This window comes from Colletotrichum phormii (assembly GCF_030913505.1).
Source record: "Colletotrichum phormii strain CBS 102054 chromosome Unknown BDP81scaffold_6, whole genome shotgun sequence".
NCBI lineage: Eukaryota > Fungi > Ascomycota > Sordariomycetes > Glomerellales > Glomerellaceae > Colletotrichum > Colletotrichum phormii.
The window spans coordinates 1,358,369-1,377,376 of NW_026851448.1; the positions used below are offsets into that span (position 1 = coordinate 1,358,369).

The following is a 19,008-nucleotide window of genomic DNA, read 5'->3' on the forward strand; positions in this document are numbered from 1 at the left end:
GTTTATATATTCATATATTTAAAATGAGTAAAAGAACTATTATTTATCAAGTATTAAATTGAAATTGGAGCTAATATAGGTCTTAACTGCGGTATATACTTTAATAACTACTATTTTATATTTAATTAACGTGGTTCATCAGTCAGCAACGAATATCAGTCAGCGACGAACTTTTTCCCATGCACGTAATGGTATTTACTATTATACAACCACAACACATTGAATTAACTATTCCTCATTACTACTCGAATCATTTGACAATTCCATATCCTTAGAACAGCTTCGCGCATTATGACCGGTCTCGCTACACACACGATACCGTCTCCGAGCTGGCTGGGCTCTCTTTAATAGAACCCCCTCCTCATCCTCTTGAGGTGCTGGACGTTTCCTTTTTTGTTTCCCTTCAAGCAAAACCTAAGATTCCTCTATACTAAGTGCCCCTCTAAGCTGGACCCGCGTCCTTTTAGCCCTCCGGCGCTTACCAAGTACAACATTCACATCCTTAAGGGTACAAAGCCGATTAGTCAAAAGAGTGATTGAGTACACCATTACCTACGCACCCTTTAACAATTGCTCAACTACAGCAATAATTAGCATTAATAAGCTTCCTTGATAAGCAGTGATCCGACTTTTGATAAAATTAGACTGCGAGACGGTTTGTTGTGGGTTAGAGGGCGTTTACGACTGCTAAGGTGGTGGTATTGAAGGGTTGGCCACAGGAGGTGTAGGCGTCCATAAACGTATATCAAGCTTTTCAATGACATGCTCTAGGTTCCATGGTGAAACTCCAGCCCCTTGAAAAGCAGCCCTAATGTTTTCTTCATTAAAAACTTTGTTGTTGGCCTGGTAGAAGGTAATAAAGAACTCCGACTTGGTGATATAGTTTATAGAGGCTTTAATAAATAGGTTGATTTCATCACCATATACATATTTTAAAGGCGAATAAAGGGCAATGTTCAATGGCTGTAGTAGATGTGACGAATGTGCAGGCATACTGACGGTTATAATATTGTTCTGCTTGTAGTAATTGTCGAATTCGGCCGATAAATGGCTCTTATGGCCGTCGATAATGAGCATCCGGTAGACGCCCTTAGTTCGGTTCTTAGTATGTTTGTCGAAGTGTTTAATCCAGTCAAGACCCGTCTGATTATCCGTCCATCCATTATTGGTAGGTTTGATAACCCAGTCGCTAGGAAAACCTGATTCCGTGGTCCAACTAGCAAGGTGATATGCGCCTTTGATAATCACAAACGGAGGGATACACTACCCGCCCGAATTATTATATTCAATAATTATAGCCTATTTACGGTTGCCAGGCTGGACAGACTTTGCTTTGCCGCGTCGATCAGCGCGTATTATTACTATTGACGCGGTGATCATGCCCATCATAAAGCTAGTTTCGTCGAAATTATATAGGTCCCCCTCTTGGATGCTATACTTGGCCATCATATTGCGTAATAGCGTAAACCACTTTGATATAACCTTGGGATCTTCTTGAAGAGCCCTTTGATAATCGTATGGACGATTAAACTTGGTTTTTAGAGCAGGCTGCGAGTCCACAAACCGCCTGGTCTATAGTTTGCTAATAGGCTTGCTATTATGCGCTCGTAGTAGGAGATTGGCTATATCTTCTATACTAGCGAGACGCAAGGGAAACCAAACCCTCTTTGATCCTGCTTAATAACGTATTGGAGAAGCGCTTTCTCTTTAATCGTATTAAGTTTATATCGTTAGGGTTAGGTACGTTCGCGTCGGGGTCGATCGTTTATTCTATGGCGTACGGAACTTTTAAGGATATTATAAGTCTTTGTAGTACGTAACATACTTAGTTTTTGGCCGGCGGCGCAGGCTGATCGGATAGTCTCGATGGCTAAAAGTATCTTGTCTTCTTGTGTGTAAATTGGCATAATGGTTGTGGAGTTATTACGCGTCAAAGGCTAGAGTGGTTTAGTGCAAACCGCATTTGGGAAAAAGTTCGTCGCTGAATGATGAACCACGTTATTTATAGCTTTTATTTTATGCAATATTTATTTTAACTCTTTAATTACGATTTACGATTTAATTCCTCTTTAAATGTCTTAAAAGTAGGCTAAAACAATAGTTACAAGCCTCTTTATAACTATTTCTAATACATAACCTTAAGTTAGAGCATTGGGGCAGAGAACCTAAATCAAATAACCCTAATGTACTATAGAATGCGCTTTATTTACTAATATATTAAAGGGGGGTATCCTCTTTTTATTTGGGTTTTTAAAAATAAAGCTCCTTAATATTCTCTTCTTAGGTTTTTTGGTTAATATAATTTGAATGAATTGAAAATCAAAATACTTTTTCATTTGTATTATATAACCCTTTATCCCATAGCTCTTTATTATATTTAAACTATCAAGGTAACTTAAAAAGGACCTATTTAATATAATAACCTTTTGATATACTAGATCGAAGGTCATTTACCTTCTTAATAGCCTTAATTTAATTATTAATCTAGGCTATTATTATCTTTTATCAAAATTTGATAATTACAATTAAATAGCTTTTTATAAGCCCTAGCCTTCTTATTATATTATTCGTTCTATTATATTGATCGTTTATTATAACATATGTTAGATGTTTTGAATAATCTTATTGATCTTTTTTAAGGATTAATAGGAGTCCATTAATAAAAGAAGCTTAATTCATTATTAATATAATAAATAATCAACGTAGTTTACCAGTCAGCGACGCACTTTTCTCAACCTTACGAACATCTTACAAGTTTACATAACCACAACATAAAAAAGTCAATTAGTTCTTATTAGCATCGGAATCGCTAGACGTTTCTCTATGTCACGGGCTAGAGCCCTGTATGGGCTTAGGCTACGCCGTAAGCCTTACGAGCCGTGCATACGTAGTTAAGTGCAGCAGAATGAACAGAGAGGGATCTGTTCATCACATACCTTTTGGCTGAATAAGCCCGGGTGAGCATTTAGCGCAATGGGTTGTTGTGTCTGCTGCCACATTTGCCCTTGTGGGATCTTCTTTAAGTGCTGGACGTTTCCCTTTATCCTTTTCTTCTAAAATAACCTAAGATCTCTAACCTATATACGCGTCCTTTTTGCCCTACGGCGCTTAATAAGCGCCATATTAATATTCTAAAATATGCGCACTTAATCTGTTAAAATAATAATCGAGTGCGCTATTACCTGCGCACCCTTTACTAGCCGGTTAACTACCTTAATTATCAGTGTCAGGGAGCTTCCCGAATAGGCTAAGATCCGACTTTTAATAAAAGTTAGATTGCGAAAGCGCTTCGTAGTAGTTAGAGGGCGTTTGCGATTATTAGGATATTGGTATTAAGGGGTCGGTTATAAAAAAAATATAGGTGTCCGTATGTATATATATATTAAGCTTCCTAATAATACAGTTTAGGTCCTATAGTAAAGCACTAGCTCTACGGAAGGCAGATCTAATATTTTTATTTATAAAGATCTTATTATAGGCCTTATAGAAGGTGATGAAGAACTCGCATTTATTAATGTAATTAATAGAGGATTTGATAAATATGTTAATTTTATCCCCGTATACGCGTTTTAAAGGCGAATAAAGTATAATATCTAATAGCTAGAGTAAGTGAGATAAATACGGAGGTATATTAATAATCATAATATTATTCTACTTGTAATAATCGTCGAATTTAGCTAATAAATAGCTCTTGTGCCTATTCATTATGAATATCTAATAGATACCCTTTGCGTAGGACTGAGTATGTTTATCGAGATGCTTGATCTAGTCTAGGCCGGTCTTATTCTCGGTCTACCTATTAATAATCGGTTTATTACCTAGTCGCTTAGAAAGCCTAAGTCCGTTAACTAGTTAGTAAGATAATAAGACCCTCGCACGATTACGAAAGGCGGGATGCCCCACCCCCTCGAATTAATGTATTGAATAATTCTAGCCTATTTATAGCTATTAGGCTGGACCGATTTCGCTTTACTACGTTTATCGGTATATATAACGATTAATGACGCCGTAATAATACCTATTGTAAAGCTAGTCCTGTAGAAATTATATAGGTCCTTATTATTAATACTATATTTAGTTATTATGTTACCTAATAACGTGAACTACTTCGAAATGACCTCGAGATCCTCTTAAAGGGCCCTTTGATAATTATACGGACGATTAAATTTAGTCTTTAGAGTCGGCTATGAGTCTATAAACCTCTTAGCTTAATTTAATACTTCTTAACGGGCGTCCTAAACCGCGCCCAAAGTAGGAGATTAGCTATATCATCTACGCTAACTAGTTATAAAGGAAATTCTCTAGAGTCCTGCTTAATAATATATTAGAGAAATATTTTCTCTTTAATCGGATCGAGTTTATATTATTAGGGCTAGGTACGGTTGCGGCGTAGTCGATTATTCATTCTATAATATAAGGAGCTTTTAGGGATACCGTATATCTTCGCAGCGCGTTGTATACTGAATTTCTGGCCTATAGCGCGTGTCGTTTGGATCGCCTCAATGGCAAGAATGATCTTATCTTCTTGGGTATAAATTGGTATTGTGGTTGTTAAATTATTACGCGTCAAAGGTTGGAGTGGTTTAATGCAAACCGCATTTGGGAAAAAGTTCGTTGCTGACTGATATTCGTCGCTGACTGATGAACCACGTTATAATATTTAAAAAAAACTTTTACTCTGGTTAAACAAAAAATCAACAATTAAATTATTATAATATATAACCTCAAAATTAACGATTTTGTAAAGTTATTATAAAATCAAAGATTTATCTTAGCTTTAATTAAGCTGAAGATGTACTAAGCGCTTGGCTATAATATAGCTAGGTTAATCAGTTAGGTATATATATGCCCCCTTATATATATCTAGAATAATAATAAAAACTAGTAGTTAACGTACTTGATAAGCGAGCTGCCCAGACAAGCGAGCTGCCCACCTAACCATGATCACATTATAAATCTGTCTAAGGAGCAACACTACAAACATAAAATCAATTGAAACTACTCTGAATCCTATTCCTCAGATATTTCTTCATTAAACTGACATGTTCGCGCATTATGGCCAGTGTTTCCGCAGACGCCATATCGCCGTCGACCTGTTTCAGTCCTCGGCTGATAACCACTACTCTGGCGCATTTCCTCCTCAATCTGGGCCGTAGCCTCTCTCTGCGACTGAATGTCCTCTGCCTCAGCTACAGTAAGACTTCCTCCTTGTCTAAGACGTGTTTTCTTAGCCCTCCTGCGTCGGCTAAGTAGGTTATTTTCCTCCCGGAGGATCTAGACCTCCGACCTTAATAAGGCAATCTGGTGCATAAATCCCCGCGCTCCCTTTGATAAATGCTCTACAGCTTCAATAATTGAAGTTGGGGAGCTATTTTGATGGCGGGAGATCCTCCTTTTAATGAGTTCGGACTGAGAAGAGGCCTCTATTAGGTTATTTGGCGTCTGAGAAGTCCATGCGGGGGGTGTTGTTAGTAGGGACCCTGGGGGTGTTGGAGTATGTAACTTGACATCAAGCTTCGAAAGCACACTTTCGGCACTCAAAGGAACAAGCCCCCCTCTGAAGCCTCCCTGGATGTTTTTTACCGTTAGGGTTTGCATGTAGGGTTTGCATGAAAGCATTATGAAATGCAGGGAAGAAGTCCTCATTTGTAATATGGGTATTACCCCGGCGCATCTTATCCTCAATTTGTCGACCATAAGCCGTCTTTAGTGGCCCAAAACACCCAACGTCTAAGGGCTAAAGTAGATAAGACGAATGGGCCGGCATGCAGAGTGTGACGATATTGTTTTCTTTGCAATATATCTCAAAGTCCGCAGAGTGGTGACTTTCGTGCCCATCGACGACGAGGAGGCGATAAGTGCTAGTTATACGCGGTTTTGTATACCGATCAAAGTGCTGGAGCCAGTCTAGGCCTCTTTTATTTATTATCTATCCGCTTTTAGACGTTGCGATGACCTAGTCGCGTAGGAGATCTGTTCCTATATACCAGGTAGAGAGGTGATATTGGCCTATAATAATGATATACGGCGGAACGCTGTAGCCTAACGAACTGATGGCCTAAATGACTGTAACCTATTCACGATTACCAGGCTGCATCATTTTTGTATTTGAACGACTTTCGGCACTCGTGACGACTATCCCTGATACAATCTAGCCCATTATAAACCTAGTCTCGTCGAAGTTATAAATATCAGAGTCTATAATGCCGTATTTCGCGATTATGTTCGCTATAAGCCGAAACCACGCATTTATCGCGTCTAGATCTTCGCATTGGGCCCTCTTATAGTCGTACTTGCGAAAAAAGCGCGTCCGGAGCTGTGATTGTCGTTTAACAAAGTTTGAAGCCCAGCGCTTCCCAACTGGGGGCGCGTCGCGGTCGGCGAGTAATCGATTAGCCATTTCTTCTATACCACTGATACGGGGAGGAAACGATCGGGAATTTAGGTCGAGGATATACTCAACTAGCTTCTCCTCTTCAAGCTCCGTCAATTTGCGTGAGTTAGGTATAGTATCTTGTCGTATAGGTGTCCCTTTTAATCGGGTGCCTAGGGTCCTAGGGGGGACTGAATAGATTCTTGCTGCGGCTCGAATGCTGAGTTTAGGGTTTTTTTTAGATAGCCTTGACTGCTAAGTTCAATTGGGCCTCTTTACTTTGTGACGACATGATTATTTGTGGCGTGATACGCATTAGAAGTGAGGAGAAAGGATGAACGCGGTTGGGTGGGCAGCTCGCTTATCAAGTACGTTAGTCAAAGCAGCAAAATTAATATTCTTTATAATTACAATTCACAATTTTATATAATTATAATTAACGTTGCGGTTAATCTAACAGAATGGGGCTAATTATATAAGTATTGGTTAGTAGTAGTATATAGTTAAAATTCCTAGATCGTATACTAAAAATAGCCAGATTCAATCTTTTATACCTGCCTTAAAGGTCTTAAAGTACTATAAGGTTTATTATAAATATATATTTAGTACATTAATTATGCCTTTAATATTTCATAAGCTAAAAAGTTTAAGAAAATATAATAAAATCACTTTCAACGGCTCTCACTTTAATGTTATTATTATTATAAGCCGTCTTTTCTATTTAAACGTTATATTATATGAAACTTAAAGTATAATTGATTATATAGCTGCAATAAGAGATATTCTTTAATAAAAACCTAGTATAAATTAAAAGTTCATATTATAAAATTAAATTATAGAGCTATATAAATATATTAATATATAACATCAAAGAGTAATTATATGTTAAGATATGTATAGGGTACCGCCCCTTTAGGGTCCGGTCCGCTAGGGGCCAGCTGTAAGGGGCTGGCCCCTAGGCTTGTTTAACGTAGAGGTGCCGTCGATTGACTATTATGAGCTGAGGAGGAATATGAGGAATTACAGGGGTTCGCGTATAGCTATGGCATGATGTGCCCGGACTCGGCAGTGTATTGCAGTAGAATAGTGGCTCTGGTAAAGCAGGATATCTCGACCGGCTCCGGCCTGCAGCATAACCGAATGTAATAATCCAATATAATAATCGGTTTTTATAGGTCGCGGTCGGACAGCTTCCCAGCAGAGGGGTGTGCGTGCGGCTCCGGCCCGTGACACCATCTTAACTTATAGGTAAGTTAGTCCATTAGGGTTAATATTATATTATTATTATATATTATTATTAAATTACTGTTATAATTAACTATAGCCGTTATCAGCTATTATACCTATTACTATATTTCTAATTTGCTTATTATAATATAATATATTAATAGTTTTTTATATAATTAAGAATTACGGTCTATTTTCTACTCTTTTATTATATTTATTATTAATTTCTTAACTCCTTTTTATATATTTTATATACTCCTTGATCTTCTTTTTAAACTTTTAGTCATATTGTTAGATCTAATCTCGTTAATACTATTTTACAATATAAATAAAATATTAATAAGAGTAACATGGTTCATCAGTCAGCGACGAACTTTTTCCCAAATGCGGTTTGCATTAAACCACTCCAACCTTTGACGCGTAATAACTCCACAACCATTATGCCAATTTACACACAAGAAGATAAGATACTTCTAGCTATCGAGGCTATCCGATAAAGTTCCGTACTCCATAGAATAAACGATCGACCCCGATACGAACGTGCCCAACCCCAACGACATAAACTTGATGCGATCGAAGAGAAAGCGCTTCTCCAATACGTTATTGAGCAGGATCAAAGAGGGTTTCCCTTGCGTCTCGCTGGTGTGGAAGATATGGCCAATCTCCTGCTACGAGCGCATAATGGCAAGCCTGTTAGCAAGCGATGGGCCAGGCGGTTTGTGGACTCGCTGCCTGCTCTGAAAACCAAGTTTAATCGTCCATACGATTATCAAAGGGCTCTTCAAGAAGATCCTAAGGTTATATTCAAGTGGTTTGCGCTGTTACGCAATGTAATGGCCAAGTATGGCATCCAAGAGGGGGACCTATATAATTTCGACGAAACTAGCTTTATGATGGGCATGATCACCGCGTCAATAGTAGTAACACGCGCTGATCAGCGCAGCAAAAAAAAGTCTATCCAGCCTGGCAACCGTAAATGGGCTACAGTCATTGAATGTATCAATTCGGGCGGGTGGTGCATCCCTCCGTTCGTGATTGTCAAAGGCGCATATCACCTTGCTAGTTGGACTACGGAATCAGGATTTCCGGGCACCTGGGTTATCAAGCCCACTATTAATAGATGGACGGATAATCAGACGGGTCTTGACTAGATTAAACACTTCGACAAATATGTTAAGAACCGAACTAAGGGCGTCTACCGGATGCTCATTATCGACGGCCATGAGAGCCATTTATCGGCCGAATTCGACGATTACTGCAAGTAGAACAATATTATAACCGTCAGTATGCCAACATATCCGTCACATCTACTATAGCCATTAGATATTGCCCTTTATTCGCCTTTAAAATATGTATATGGTGATGAAATCAACCTATTTATTAAAGCCTCTATAAACTATATCACCAAGTCGGAGTTCTTTATTACCTTCTACCAGGCCCACAACAAGGTTTTTAATGAAGAAAACATTAGGGCTGCTTTTCAAGGCGCTGAAATTTCACTATGGAACCCAGAGCATGTCATTGAAAAGCTTGATATACGTTTATGGACGCCTACACCTCCTGTGGTCAACCCTTCAATACCACCACCTTAGCAGTCGTAAACGCCCTCTAACCCACAACAAACCGTCTCGCAGTCTAATTTTATCAAAAGTCGGATCACTGCTCATTAAGGAAGCTCACTAACGCCAATTATTGCTATAGTTAAGCAATTGTCAAAGGGTACGTAGGCAATAGCGCACTCAATCACTCTTTTGACTGATCAGCTTCGTACCCTTGAGGATGCGAATGTTGCACTTGGTAAGCGCCGGAGGGCTAAAAAGACGCGGGTCCAGCTTGGAGGGGCGCTTAGTATAGAGGAATCTCAGGTTTTGCTTGAAGGGAAACAAAAAGGGAAACGTCCAGCACCTCAAGAGGATGAGGAGGGGGGTCCATCAAAGAGAGCCCAGCCAGCTCGGAGATGCTATAGTGTGTATAGCGAGACCGGTCATAATGCGCGAAGCTGTTCTAAGGATACGGGATTGTCAAATGATTCGAGTAGTAATCAGGAATAGTTAATTCAATGTGTTGTGGTTGTGCAATAGTAAATACCATTACGTGCATGGGAAAAAGTTCGTCGCTGACTGATGAACCACGTTATAGTAGCTATATTATTCTTAATAATAATAATAATAAGGATAACTTATCTTTAACTTATTACTATATTATTATTATCAACTATCGTTAACTACTTAAAGGGTAGTAAACTTAGCTAAATATATAGCTTATAAAGTAATAGTATTATAGCGCCTAATGTGGGCAGTACACACTGCTCATCTGGACCAACGAGGCAAGCAATGAGGCAATACGACTGGTATTGACGGTTGGTTGGTGATGTTGTGGTGAAGGTGAAAGGTGGCTCCGGTGGGCTAGATCAACCAGGAAGTGGATCGGGCAGCTGGTGCCTGGGGCACCAGCCACTGCCTCAGGTATCCACAGGCCCACACCTAATATTACCGTCGCTAATATTAATTTATATGTCACGAGTAGGTCAAGTCAACCAACTGTGGCACAAAGCAAAAGCTTTGATAATGATGACTCCGACATCATTATCCCTTGTTCTACATTATATAGCTACGCGCCTATAAGATTATAGCGGACGTAACATTAGTTATAGTTATAAAGGTTAAATCGAAAAATCTTTTAAAAGTTTTTAAAAAATTGGATATACTGAGATAATAGAAGTATCTATTTATATTATATATTTAGTTATACTATATATTATACATTGAGTAGTGCCTTATCAGTAATAGAGTAGATAAATTGAATAAATAACTTATATTAAATACCGCCTTATATAAGGCAGAGAAACTAAAATAAATAGGAGTTATATAAGTAGTAGTTAATACTAATATATAGTTAAAGTAGCCTAATACTATAATAGAAATAACCGGTCCTATAACTAAAGCATAGTTAATTCAGTCGGGTTGTATAGTCAAATTAATTTTACTCTTAGATGAATAGGTTTTATGTTTAATTCTGTGCTATTCGTCACTACTTATGCTGCTTGGCTTTGTAAAACCTTCTGCCTTAGTACTATTAATTGCGCGCGAATTGTTAGTATAATCGGAACCTTGCCCATTGCTTAGCTTCCATCCCCGGGAACGCGTAGAACTTACCATCCTCTACACTCCGCACATTCATTGTCTTCCGCTGCACGATGACCTCGAGGTCCTGAATATTATTCATCAAATTCTGAACCTTGGCTTCGTAGAAACGTTCGGCAGACTCAGTGTCCTGCGCAATCGTTAGCACACACAGTGACAAGAGGGCAGACAGACCCTGGGACGCGATGAACATGCCTTCTCGACGTAGAAACCTGTGCCCACGTCGACAATGACGTGATTTGGATCCGAAAGCTCTCCGCGTACGTAGAGTGAGTTGGTCAACGGTACCAGGACAGACTTGTCCCCTGGAGAAATGTCAATTTCGCCGGCCAATACGATACAGTTACGGATGAGACGGGGAAGTAGGGGGCCTGCGTACCATCTCCAGCACCAGGTCGGGCCTTGACACACCGGAGGCACTCCCTGAACCTGGACTGCGCGCTGTGTAGCTGGGTGAACGAGTTTGTCAAGTGCTCGAGTTCTTCTTCCAACTGCTTCTTGACCTGACTGAGTTGCTGGGTATCCAGCGTCTCCAGATTGACTATGGAGCTGAGTCAGCGCGGAAATCGAAAACGCACATCTGATCTCAATGACGAGATAGGAGACTCTCAATCGGAAGTACTCACTGCTCTCAGAACCCTGCGCGGCCATGATTGAATGAACCGGTTTGCGAGCGAACGAAATCCGGATAGATGACTGAAGTGAGTCTGAATCCCTGCTCAGTACTAACCCCTAAGCGACGGTGCACGCCCACGCCGAACAAAAGGCAAACAGGGAAACTGCGGATTGCAGATTCGTTGAGGATTGGGTGCTGCACCAAGTATTCGGAAGCTGAGTGAGGTTTGAAGCAAAGCCTACCTAGTTGTCGTCCATTGACACCACTCCTTCTCATACTGTTGACAGCCGTTGTCGCACTCCGGAGGCGGTGGCTATGCACGTGACCGCCCCACACCTGCAGACACGCCCGGCAGGTCGTCGTCGTATGTAATCCACATCAACTCTGAGTGGGGTGGGATAGATCTGAGTTACTCGGATTTCTGATCGACAGTAATGGACACGCCGCCTCGACTTGACATTAATTTGAGCCACTGCAGGCTCTTTTTATCTCTACAATGGTAATACATTTGATTTGGAGACATCTGATTGTCTTGTACACACCGCATCGCGGGCGCCTCAATACCCTAGCAGTCTTCATTCTGCTCAGAGCTGTTCGAGCAACTCTGCCACACGCTGACGCAGCTCTCTGAGCGGGACCATCTCTTTGATCCCTAGCCTGCGACACTGAACCTCACAGTCGCCCGTTTCCTTCCATACTTTGCCCAGTATAACTAGGACCGGGTATCCTACCAAGTCTGCATCATTTAGCTTCCAACCGAAAGACGCCGACCTGTCATCCAGCACCGTGTCAATGCCCCCTATGGCGATCTCATCATACACTTTACTAGCATCTTCAGCTAGATGAGGAGTACTAATGACCACGGCTTCGTAGGGAGCAATCACGCGCGGCCATTGTAGGCCCCTGATGTCTGTCAGATGCTCAGCTACAGCCCCGATGAGTCGAGAAACGCCAATTCCGTGGCAACCCATCTGCATAGGCGTCTTGTATTCGGTCAAAGCTGGCTGGCCCTCGTGCTGACTTGATTTTGCACGAGTAGGTATGGAAACCGTTGCTTCGAGTGGCTCCGAGTATCGCGTTCCTAGGTAGAACGTATGCCCAAGCTCCAGCGCCTTTTGCAGCTGGAGAGAGCCATTATCACAGTCAGGACATCTGTCGCCAGCGCGAGCGGCGAGCAGGTTGATCGATTGTCCACCGTGGGTTTTGGTAATGATGGTAGAGTCTACTCCATCCTTGGGAAAATCCAAGCCTGACAAAGGGGATGATTTGCTTTCATCCTGTAGAACCTCGTCTAGGTTGCTGGTTAATGTGGAGTCTATGATGTTGATGATTTGAGGCCGAGCGTTCGTGTTAGAGTCCGTTGATGTAATAGCTGTCCGCCACAGCGACACGGCGTTCTCTGTGCTTGCGTCCAGATCAGCGACAATCGACTTAATGGCCGAGATTCTGATGTCGTTCTCTCGGCCAAATCCGTCCTGAGCTCGACCTGGATACCAGGCATTCACCAAGGTCTTGCGGTCTTTACTGATACCTCGCCATACCCTTAATGAAGCAGATGGCGGGCTTGAGGCTTCAGTCAGACCGCATGATCCTATGCTGTCGGCGGCGGCTGCCCTTGCCTCGGCGACCTCGTCGTTGGCAGCGTAACTACAGGTGTTACAGGTGACCAGAGTGTCCTCCCCAACTGAGGTAGGTAAGTGATATTCATGGCTGAGGTCGCCTCCCATATCGCCGGAGCTGGCTTTGGCCACCGTCACCGGTAACTTCAATGCTTTGAAAACGCCAGCGTATGCTACCTGGACCTTCTGGTAGGTCTCCAAGGCCGACTCTGCGGAGACGTCGAAAGTATAGAGGTCCTTCATGGTGAACTCGCGGGTTCTGAGCAGCCCGTGCCGCGGGCGCAGTTCGTCGCGGAATTTGCGTGCTAATGATCTCAGCATGAGTTATTGGACTGCCGACAAGGCTTGTGACGTTGCTGGGCTCACTGATTTGGTAGAGGCGAAGGGGCAATTCTTTGTAGGACTTGACGGTCTTGGCCACTAGAGTAGTGATCTCTTCCTCGTGGGTGGGTGACAACATATACTTGGACCCTTTGCGGTCCTCGAATCCGAAGAGCTTTGGGATATGAGTAAGTAAGGCGTAGTGTTAAGTTTATGAGAAGGCATGAACAGACCTCGGCCTCTAGTTGTGTGAGGCGGCCACTCCTCTGCCAGAGGTCCTTCGATGTAATGGTCGACAGAGCTACTCTCGAGGCTCCTGAAGCAGACGTCAGTAAACGACAACGAGCAACACCCGATGTGTATGAGAAACTGACCAAGTTCTTGCATGTAGTAGTCGATGACGCCCTCGAGCTTACGTTGAACGCGCTGGCCAAGAGGAAGTAGATGGAAAATGCCAGAGTGTGACTGAAATATGAGGAATGAGCAAAATCTCTTATCTCAATACCCCTTTCCCGCACAGCCTACCTGTCGCAAGAATCCGGCGCGAACGAGCTTTTCATACGCGCCTGAGTTTTTGTAGTGAGTATGCTGGCATTCAAGATGGGTAGCATGAGATGGACCTACCTTCGCCTCGTTCAGGTGTCATTCCTCCGGTAGGGACCCAAACAGCCGAAAGTCGATTTCTGGTGCTACCAGCACGGTAGCTGCGGCTGAATGACTGGTGACAAGTAAGCAGATGTTATATGGGAATATCAGCCCAAAGGCATTTGTGTACCTACCTGGCTACTGCCATTGAATGGTGACCTGCCATAGCATGCCTTCATGCTATGAGACGACGGCAAAGTAGGGAGTCTCCTTGCGCGAATAAAGGACATATTGGCGTGGATGGTGAGTATATCAGCGAATGAGGTAACTCTGGAATACGTAACTCGCCGACCAGGACTCGTAAGTGAGATGCTGGCTCAGTAGCGATGACCGGTATGTTCACCTTGAAAGCACCCACCAAGATGGGATGACAATGGTGATTGGTCAATCGTTCGATGAGCCGGCCACCTGAGGACTGGTCAATCGGAAATCAGCGAATGGCATAGGCCGACAACGAGCAGTTAATTGGTGAAATTGGCGCGAAGGCAAGATCCAATCTCATTAGGGCCACAAGGATTCGTGATGCCAGGTGAGGCTATATCAAGTTTTGTTTGACTACAACCATGGACTTTTTGGACTGGAAGGGTTTCCAGTGACAATTTGGCTTACCTGGGTACTAAGACGGGGTCAGATGGACGAGATGCGCGACCCGATTATACAGTGTTAGTGCTCCGAGTAAAGTACCTCCATTACTCCAAGCTGGAGATGCAGATTCAGATAGGTACCTTATTCAATTGGGTTTAGGGGCTCGAACGAACCTCCACCACGCCGCCATCCCGGCTTATCGATAAGAGACACGACCCCACTCCCGGCGCTCTCTCGACTTTTTTTTTTGCGACTACTTCTTACCTTTCCTCGTTGCGCTGCAGGTTCTGCTTCTTGTACATTTTGGCGCAATATAGAGAATTACTCTCGCCTTCACACGGTTCATTATCGCATTTTGCATTCTATTGTTCCGAATCCTCTCTTCTCATCTGGTCACAGTCTTCATTCGAAATCCAAGATGGGCAAGCCAAAGAGGCAATCTGCCGGCAAGGCTCGACAGCCAGAGTCACTGAATCCGCAGTCGTTTTCGAATCTCACAGCCAAGATCGAGGGAAAACTAGGAAAAGCTGCCAAAGACAACTCAACCGACAGCAAGAAGCGCAAACACACTTCCGACGAACCATTGGCCAGCCCGCACCAACGGAAAAAGCAAGCCCATCGTCGCGACAAGCCCACGAGCGGGCGCGACGGCAATGCCACTGAGGTGAAGGGCAAGAAAGGCGCACCCCTCAACCGTGAGGATCTTCTGGAGGAGATCAGGGCCCTGGGAGGAGACGAAGAGGACCTGAAGCTCATTGGAGATATCGATTCGGACGACGAGGACGCCACCGGGGAGGCCAACTCCGTCGCTGCTGTTGATGGAAAGCTTCAGAACGAGCTTGCTGCTTTCGCAGCCCAGCTCGGCCTCCAACAACATTATGGAGCAGCAACAGCCCAGGAGACAGAAGAATCCCCGGAGGAGGAGGAGATAGAGGAGGACGAGGAGAGTGAGGCAGACGGAGTTATTGAAGGCGATGACCAGTCCATCCAGGAAGACACAGCTCCCGAGGCCCATACGCCCCAAGAACCTCCCCGCAAGGATGTCAAAGATACTTTCAAGAAGCAGTTCGTGAGCAGCCACCTGAACCAAGTTATTTTCAAAGTTATGCATGTACTGATCTATGCTCGACAGAAATTCGAACCTCGTGCTGACTGGCACGGAGCGGAACTGAGCAAGCTCCCAGATCCTACGTCTCCTGAAGTGAATGGTTTCCTTGGCGCCATCAATGCTATCAAAGCTCATGCAGTCACTCTTCTGGAGGCGGACGCGGCAGCGTACAACAAGAGCGTTTTGGCATCATCTTCTCGAAAGTTCCTCTCCACCATCATGTCTTCCGGAACGCTCTCCGACAAAGTCTCTGCCCTCACCTTGGCAATTCAAGAGTCACCGCTGCACAATGTGAAGGCTTTTGAAACACTCTTGGGCCTTGCGTCTAAAAGGAGTCGTGCTCAGGCCATTGGCGCTCTTGGTGCCCTGGTCGATCTCCTCGGTCCAGGTCTAGTCCTACCTCCTAATAGAAGACTGCGCGCCTTTCAGACTCAACCTGGTCTCATTGGAGTTCTGCAACGATCCTCTGTCAAGATTTGGAACCCAAGCCAAGCCTTACCGGGCCACTTAACAGATGCACACCTCATCCAGTGGGCTTACGAGGACTGGCTCAAGACATCATACTTCAAGATCATCCAGCTCCTTGAGGTCTGGTGCAATGATGAGATTGAATACTCTCGCACTCGTTCCATCGACTTTGTCTACGGCCTGCTCAAGGACAAGCCCGAACAAGAGACCAATTTGCTCAGGCTGTTGGTTAACAAGATGGGCGATAAGGACCGCAAGATTGCCTCGAGAGTTTCCTACCTTCTTCTCCAGCTTCAGAACACCCACCCCGGAATGAAGCAGGTTGTTATCAAGGGCATAGAGCAGGAAGTTCTACTTCGTCCAGGCCAAACTTTCAGGGCCAAGTACCATGCCACGAATACTCTGAACCAGACAATTTTGAGCAACCGTGAAGGTGGCACGGCCGAAGCACTACTCCGCATTTATTTCGAAATCTTCGTTACCCTTCTCAACAGTTCCGCACTTGGCAAAGCACCCGCCGAAAGCCAGCAGGATCACTCTTCCAAGGACACTGGCGTTACGACGGAGACGGCCGATAAGTTGGTCACCGCAGTATTGACGGGTATCAACCGTGCCGTGCCGTTTGTAGCCGAGCAAGATCCCATGTAAGCATTTGGTGTTCACTGGCTTCAGTCTTACGAAGATTCAAACAACTGACTTTCGTATGCAGCCTCGAATCCCAGATGGACACTCTTTTCCGAATTGCGCACTCGACGAACTTCAACACGAGCATTCAGGCGCTAATCCTCATCCAGCAAATATCCGTGTCAAGGCACCTGGCTTCCGACAGGTTCTACAGAACTCTGTACGAATCCTTGTTGGACCCGCGACTTGCCAACTCCTCTAAACAGGCCCTTTACCTAAACCTTATACTGAAGTCTCTCAAGGCCGATGTTGACACGAGGCGGATCAAGGCCTTTGCGAAGAGAATGTTGCAGATTCTCAACTTGCACCAACCTGCTTTCGTCTGTGGCTTGATATATGTGGTGTTTCAACTGCGGACTCAGTTCCCCGACCTTAGAGCACTCCTTGAGGAACCAGAGGATAACGATACAGAAGAGGCGACTGGCCAGCCCGTGGCAGAGGGGCAGAACACATCTATTTCCAGGGGAACGGTGTACGATGGCCGCAAGAGAAACCCAGAGCATAGCAACGCTCAGAATAGCTGTCTCTGGGAAACTGTAAGCTTGTATCCCTGTTTGATTTCATGAGAGTCGGGTCGCTAACAATGCAGATACCTCCCCTCACTCACTTCCACCCGTCCGTGTCTCTACTGGCCGCAAGTCTGTTCTCAAATGAGAAGCAGATGGCCAAACCAGACCTGGAGAGCCACAGCTTGATCAGATTCCTCGACAAATTCGTGTACCGCAGCCCCAAGTCGTCAGAGACTGCTAGGGGAGCATCAATCATGCAGCCGGTTCGCAATCCTGATTCTGGCAGCATCTGGCTCGCGAAAAGAACTGGCTCAGGCGCAGCCGCGCCAATCAACACACCTAAGTTCTGGAACAAGAAGGCAGACCAGGTCGCAGCGGAGGACATCTTCTTCCACGAATACTTCAAACAAGCGGGCAAGAAGGTTGAGGGTGGCAAAAAGATCACTGAACAATCGTCATCTGGACCAAACGAGGTCAGTGCCGAGGAAGACGCCGAACAAGAGGATGAGATCTGGAAGGCCCTGACTGCCTCGCATCCCGACGGCCCAATCGAGAGTGACGATGACGACCTTGACATGGATGGATTCGACGACAGCGATGAAGAGTCCGATGGCGGCGTTATATTTTCTGACGGTTCCGATGCCGAACTCTCGGATGGTGACGAAGATGACGATGACGACGAGGACACTGGCGAGCTTGACGATGAGGAAGGAGACGATGACGAGGCGATGGAGGATGAGGAGAGCCCTGAGCTATCTGGAGTACCAGGAGCGGCCGAGGAGACCAGCGAGAAGAGTAAGAGCACCGCTCGATCTTCCAGGAGGAAACTCAAGGACTTGCCTATGTTTGCGTCGGCAGATGATTATGCCGAGCTTTTGGCGGCAGACGAGGAGGACATGTAATTGGAGCAAGGAATTCGCAATGGAAATCATATTGTACATCTGGGCCAAGCAAGCCCATGAGACGAGGACATGTGGCCAACTTTATCTCGGCCGATCCCATATCTACCTAGGTGTCAAACCACTCGAGATCGTCATCTTTAGTGAATATGGCCCTGTACGTCTTATCCCCATCCGAATGCTCGGTCTCTTCCGTGTGAATGCTGTGAAACTTTGGCGGCTCAGCTCCAGGCACAAAAGCACGGAAGTGAATATAGGCAGGCCCAGACTCAGGTAGCGCTGGGATTCGGACCTTGCCAAATAGGTGGATTCCGTAAGCCGAACTGGCAACTCTTACGGCCACGAAGTTGTCTGGGCCGAAAGCGGCCAGTTGGTGGTCGTCGAGATGTTCCTGCGACTTGTCTGAGCGGGGATGATGGCAAGCAAAGGTGGGACAAAATGACTAGTGACTTACAACGGCCTGAAAATACTCGGGCTCATGCTCTGGTGATGGAGAATTAGCCTATGGCTTGATTCGGGCGGAAAATGCGACTTACTTTGGTGTTCACGTCGGATGTGGAGAAGTTCCTTTTTGAGATCATGCGCGATCTCTTGAAATACCTTGATGGACTCTTCCTTAGGCGCGTGCACAGCGCCTAGATCTACGGTTTCTGCTGTGGCCTAGAATTGAAGAAGCGCGGCAATCGGTCAGCTGGTGTCAACAAGATGGCAGGCCACTTGCACATCCGGCATGTGGAGAAACATGAAAGGTCTTACCATTGCGTATGTTGCTGCTGTGATTATCTGCTGAAATACCAGCAGCAGCCTTTGC

The 19,008-nt window shown here is 44.5% G+C and overlaps 4 protein-coding genes across 4 annotated transcripts; 1 reads left to right on the forward strand and 3 right to left on the reverse strand.

Moving 5' to 3' along the window:
• Positions 1 to 10,440: 10,440 nt before the first annotated feature.
• Positions 10,441 to 11,602, reverse strand: BDP81DRAFT_423176 (prefoldin). Its single transcript, XM_060590049.1, has 5 exons — positions 11,370 to 11,602; positions 11,123 to 11,284; positions 10,939 to 11,048; positions 10,756 to 10,873; positions 10,441 to 10,672 (listed from the first exon to the last, which is right to left on the reverse strand). Exons 1-5 carry the CDS (start codon positions 11,392 to 11,394, stop codon positions 10,635 to 10,637), a joined length of 453 nt encoding a protein of 150 aa, XP_060447597.1. The 5' UTR covers positions 11,395 to 11,602; the 3' UTR covers positions 10,441 to 10,634.
• A 200-nt stretch (positions 11,603 to 11,802) lies between these two features.
• On the reverse strand, positions 11,803 to 14,563 carry BDP81DRAFT_423178 (uncharacterized protein). Its single transcript, XM_060590050.1, has 7 exons — positions 14,079 to 14,563; positions 13,924 to 14,017; positions 13,825 to 13,865; positions 13,674 to 13,764; positions 13,533 to 13,615; positions 13,345 to 13,474; positions 11,803 to 13,283 (listed from the first exon to the last, which is right to left on the reverse strand). The coding sequence occupies exons 1-7, from the start codon at positions 14,172 to 14,174 to the stop codon at positions 11,944 to 11,946; spliced, it is 1,875 nt and encodes a 624-aa protein (XP_060447598.1). The 5' UTR covers positions 14,175 to 14,563; the 3' UTR covers positions 11,803 to 11,943.
• A 384-nt stretch (positions 14,564 to 14,947) lies between these two features.
• Positions 14,948 to 18,200, forward strand: BDP81DRAFT_314860 (CBF/Mak21 family protein; the record flags this gene model as incomplete). The annotated part of the gene is made up of 4 exons (XM_060584035.1): positions 14,948 to 15,598; positions 15,662 to 16,749; positions 16,815 to 17,325; positions 17,379 to 18,200. 4 exons carry the CDS (start codon positions 14,948 to 14,950, stop codon positions 18,198 to 18,200), a joined length of 3,072 nt encoding a protein of 1,023 aa, XP_060447599.1.
• Positions 18,201 to 18,306: 106 nt separating this feature from the next.
• BDP81DRAFT_447884 (uncharacterized protein) lies at positions 18,307 to 18,956 on the reverse strand (the record flags this gene model as incomplete). The annotated part of the gene is made up of 4 exons (XM_060592235.1): positions 18,307 to 18,588; positions 18,652 to 18,680; positions 18,734 to 18,857; positions 18,954 to 18,956. The coding sequence occupies 4 exons, from the start codon at positions 18,954 to 18,956 to the stop codon at positions 18,307 to 18,309; spliced, it is 438 nt and encodes a 145-aa protein (XP_060447600.1).
• Positions 18,957 to 19,008: the final 52 nt, after the last annotated feature.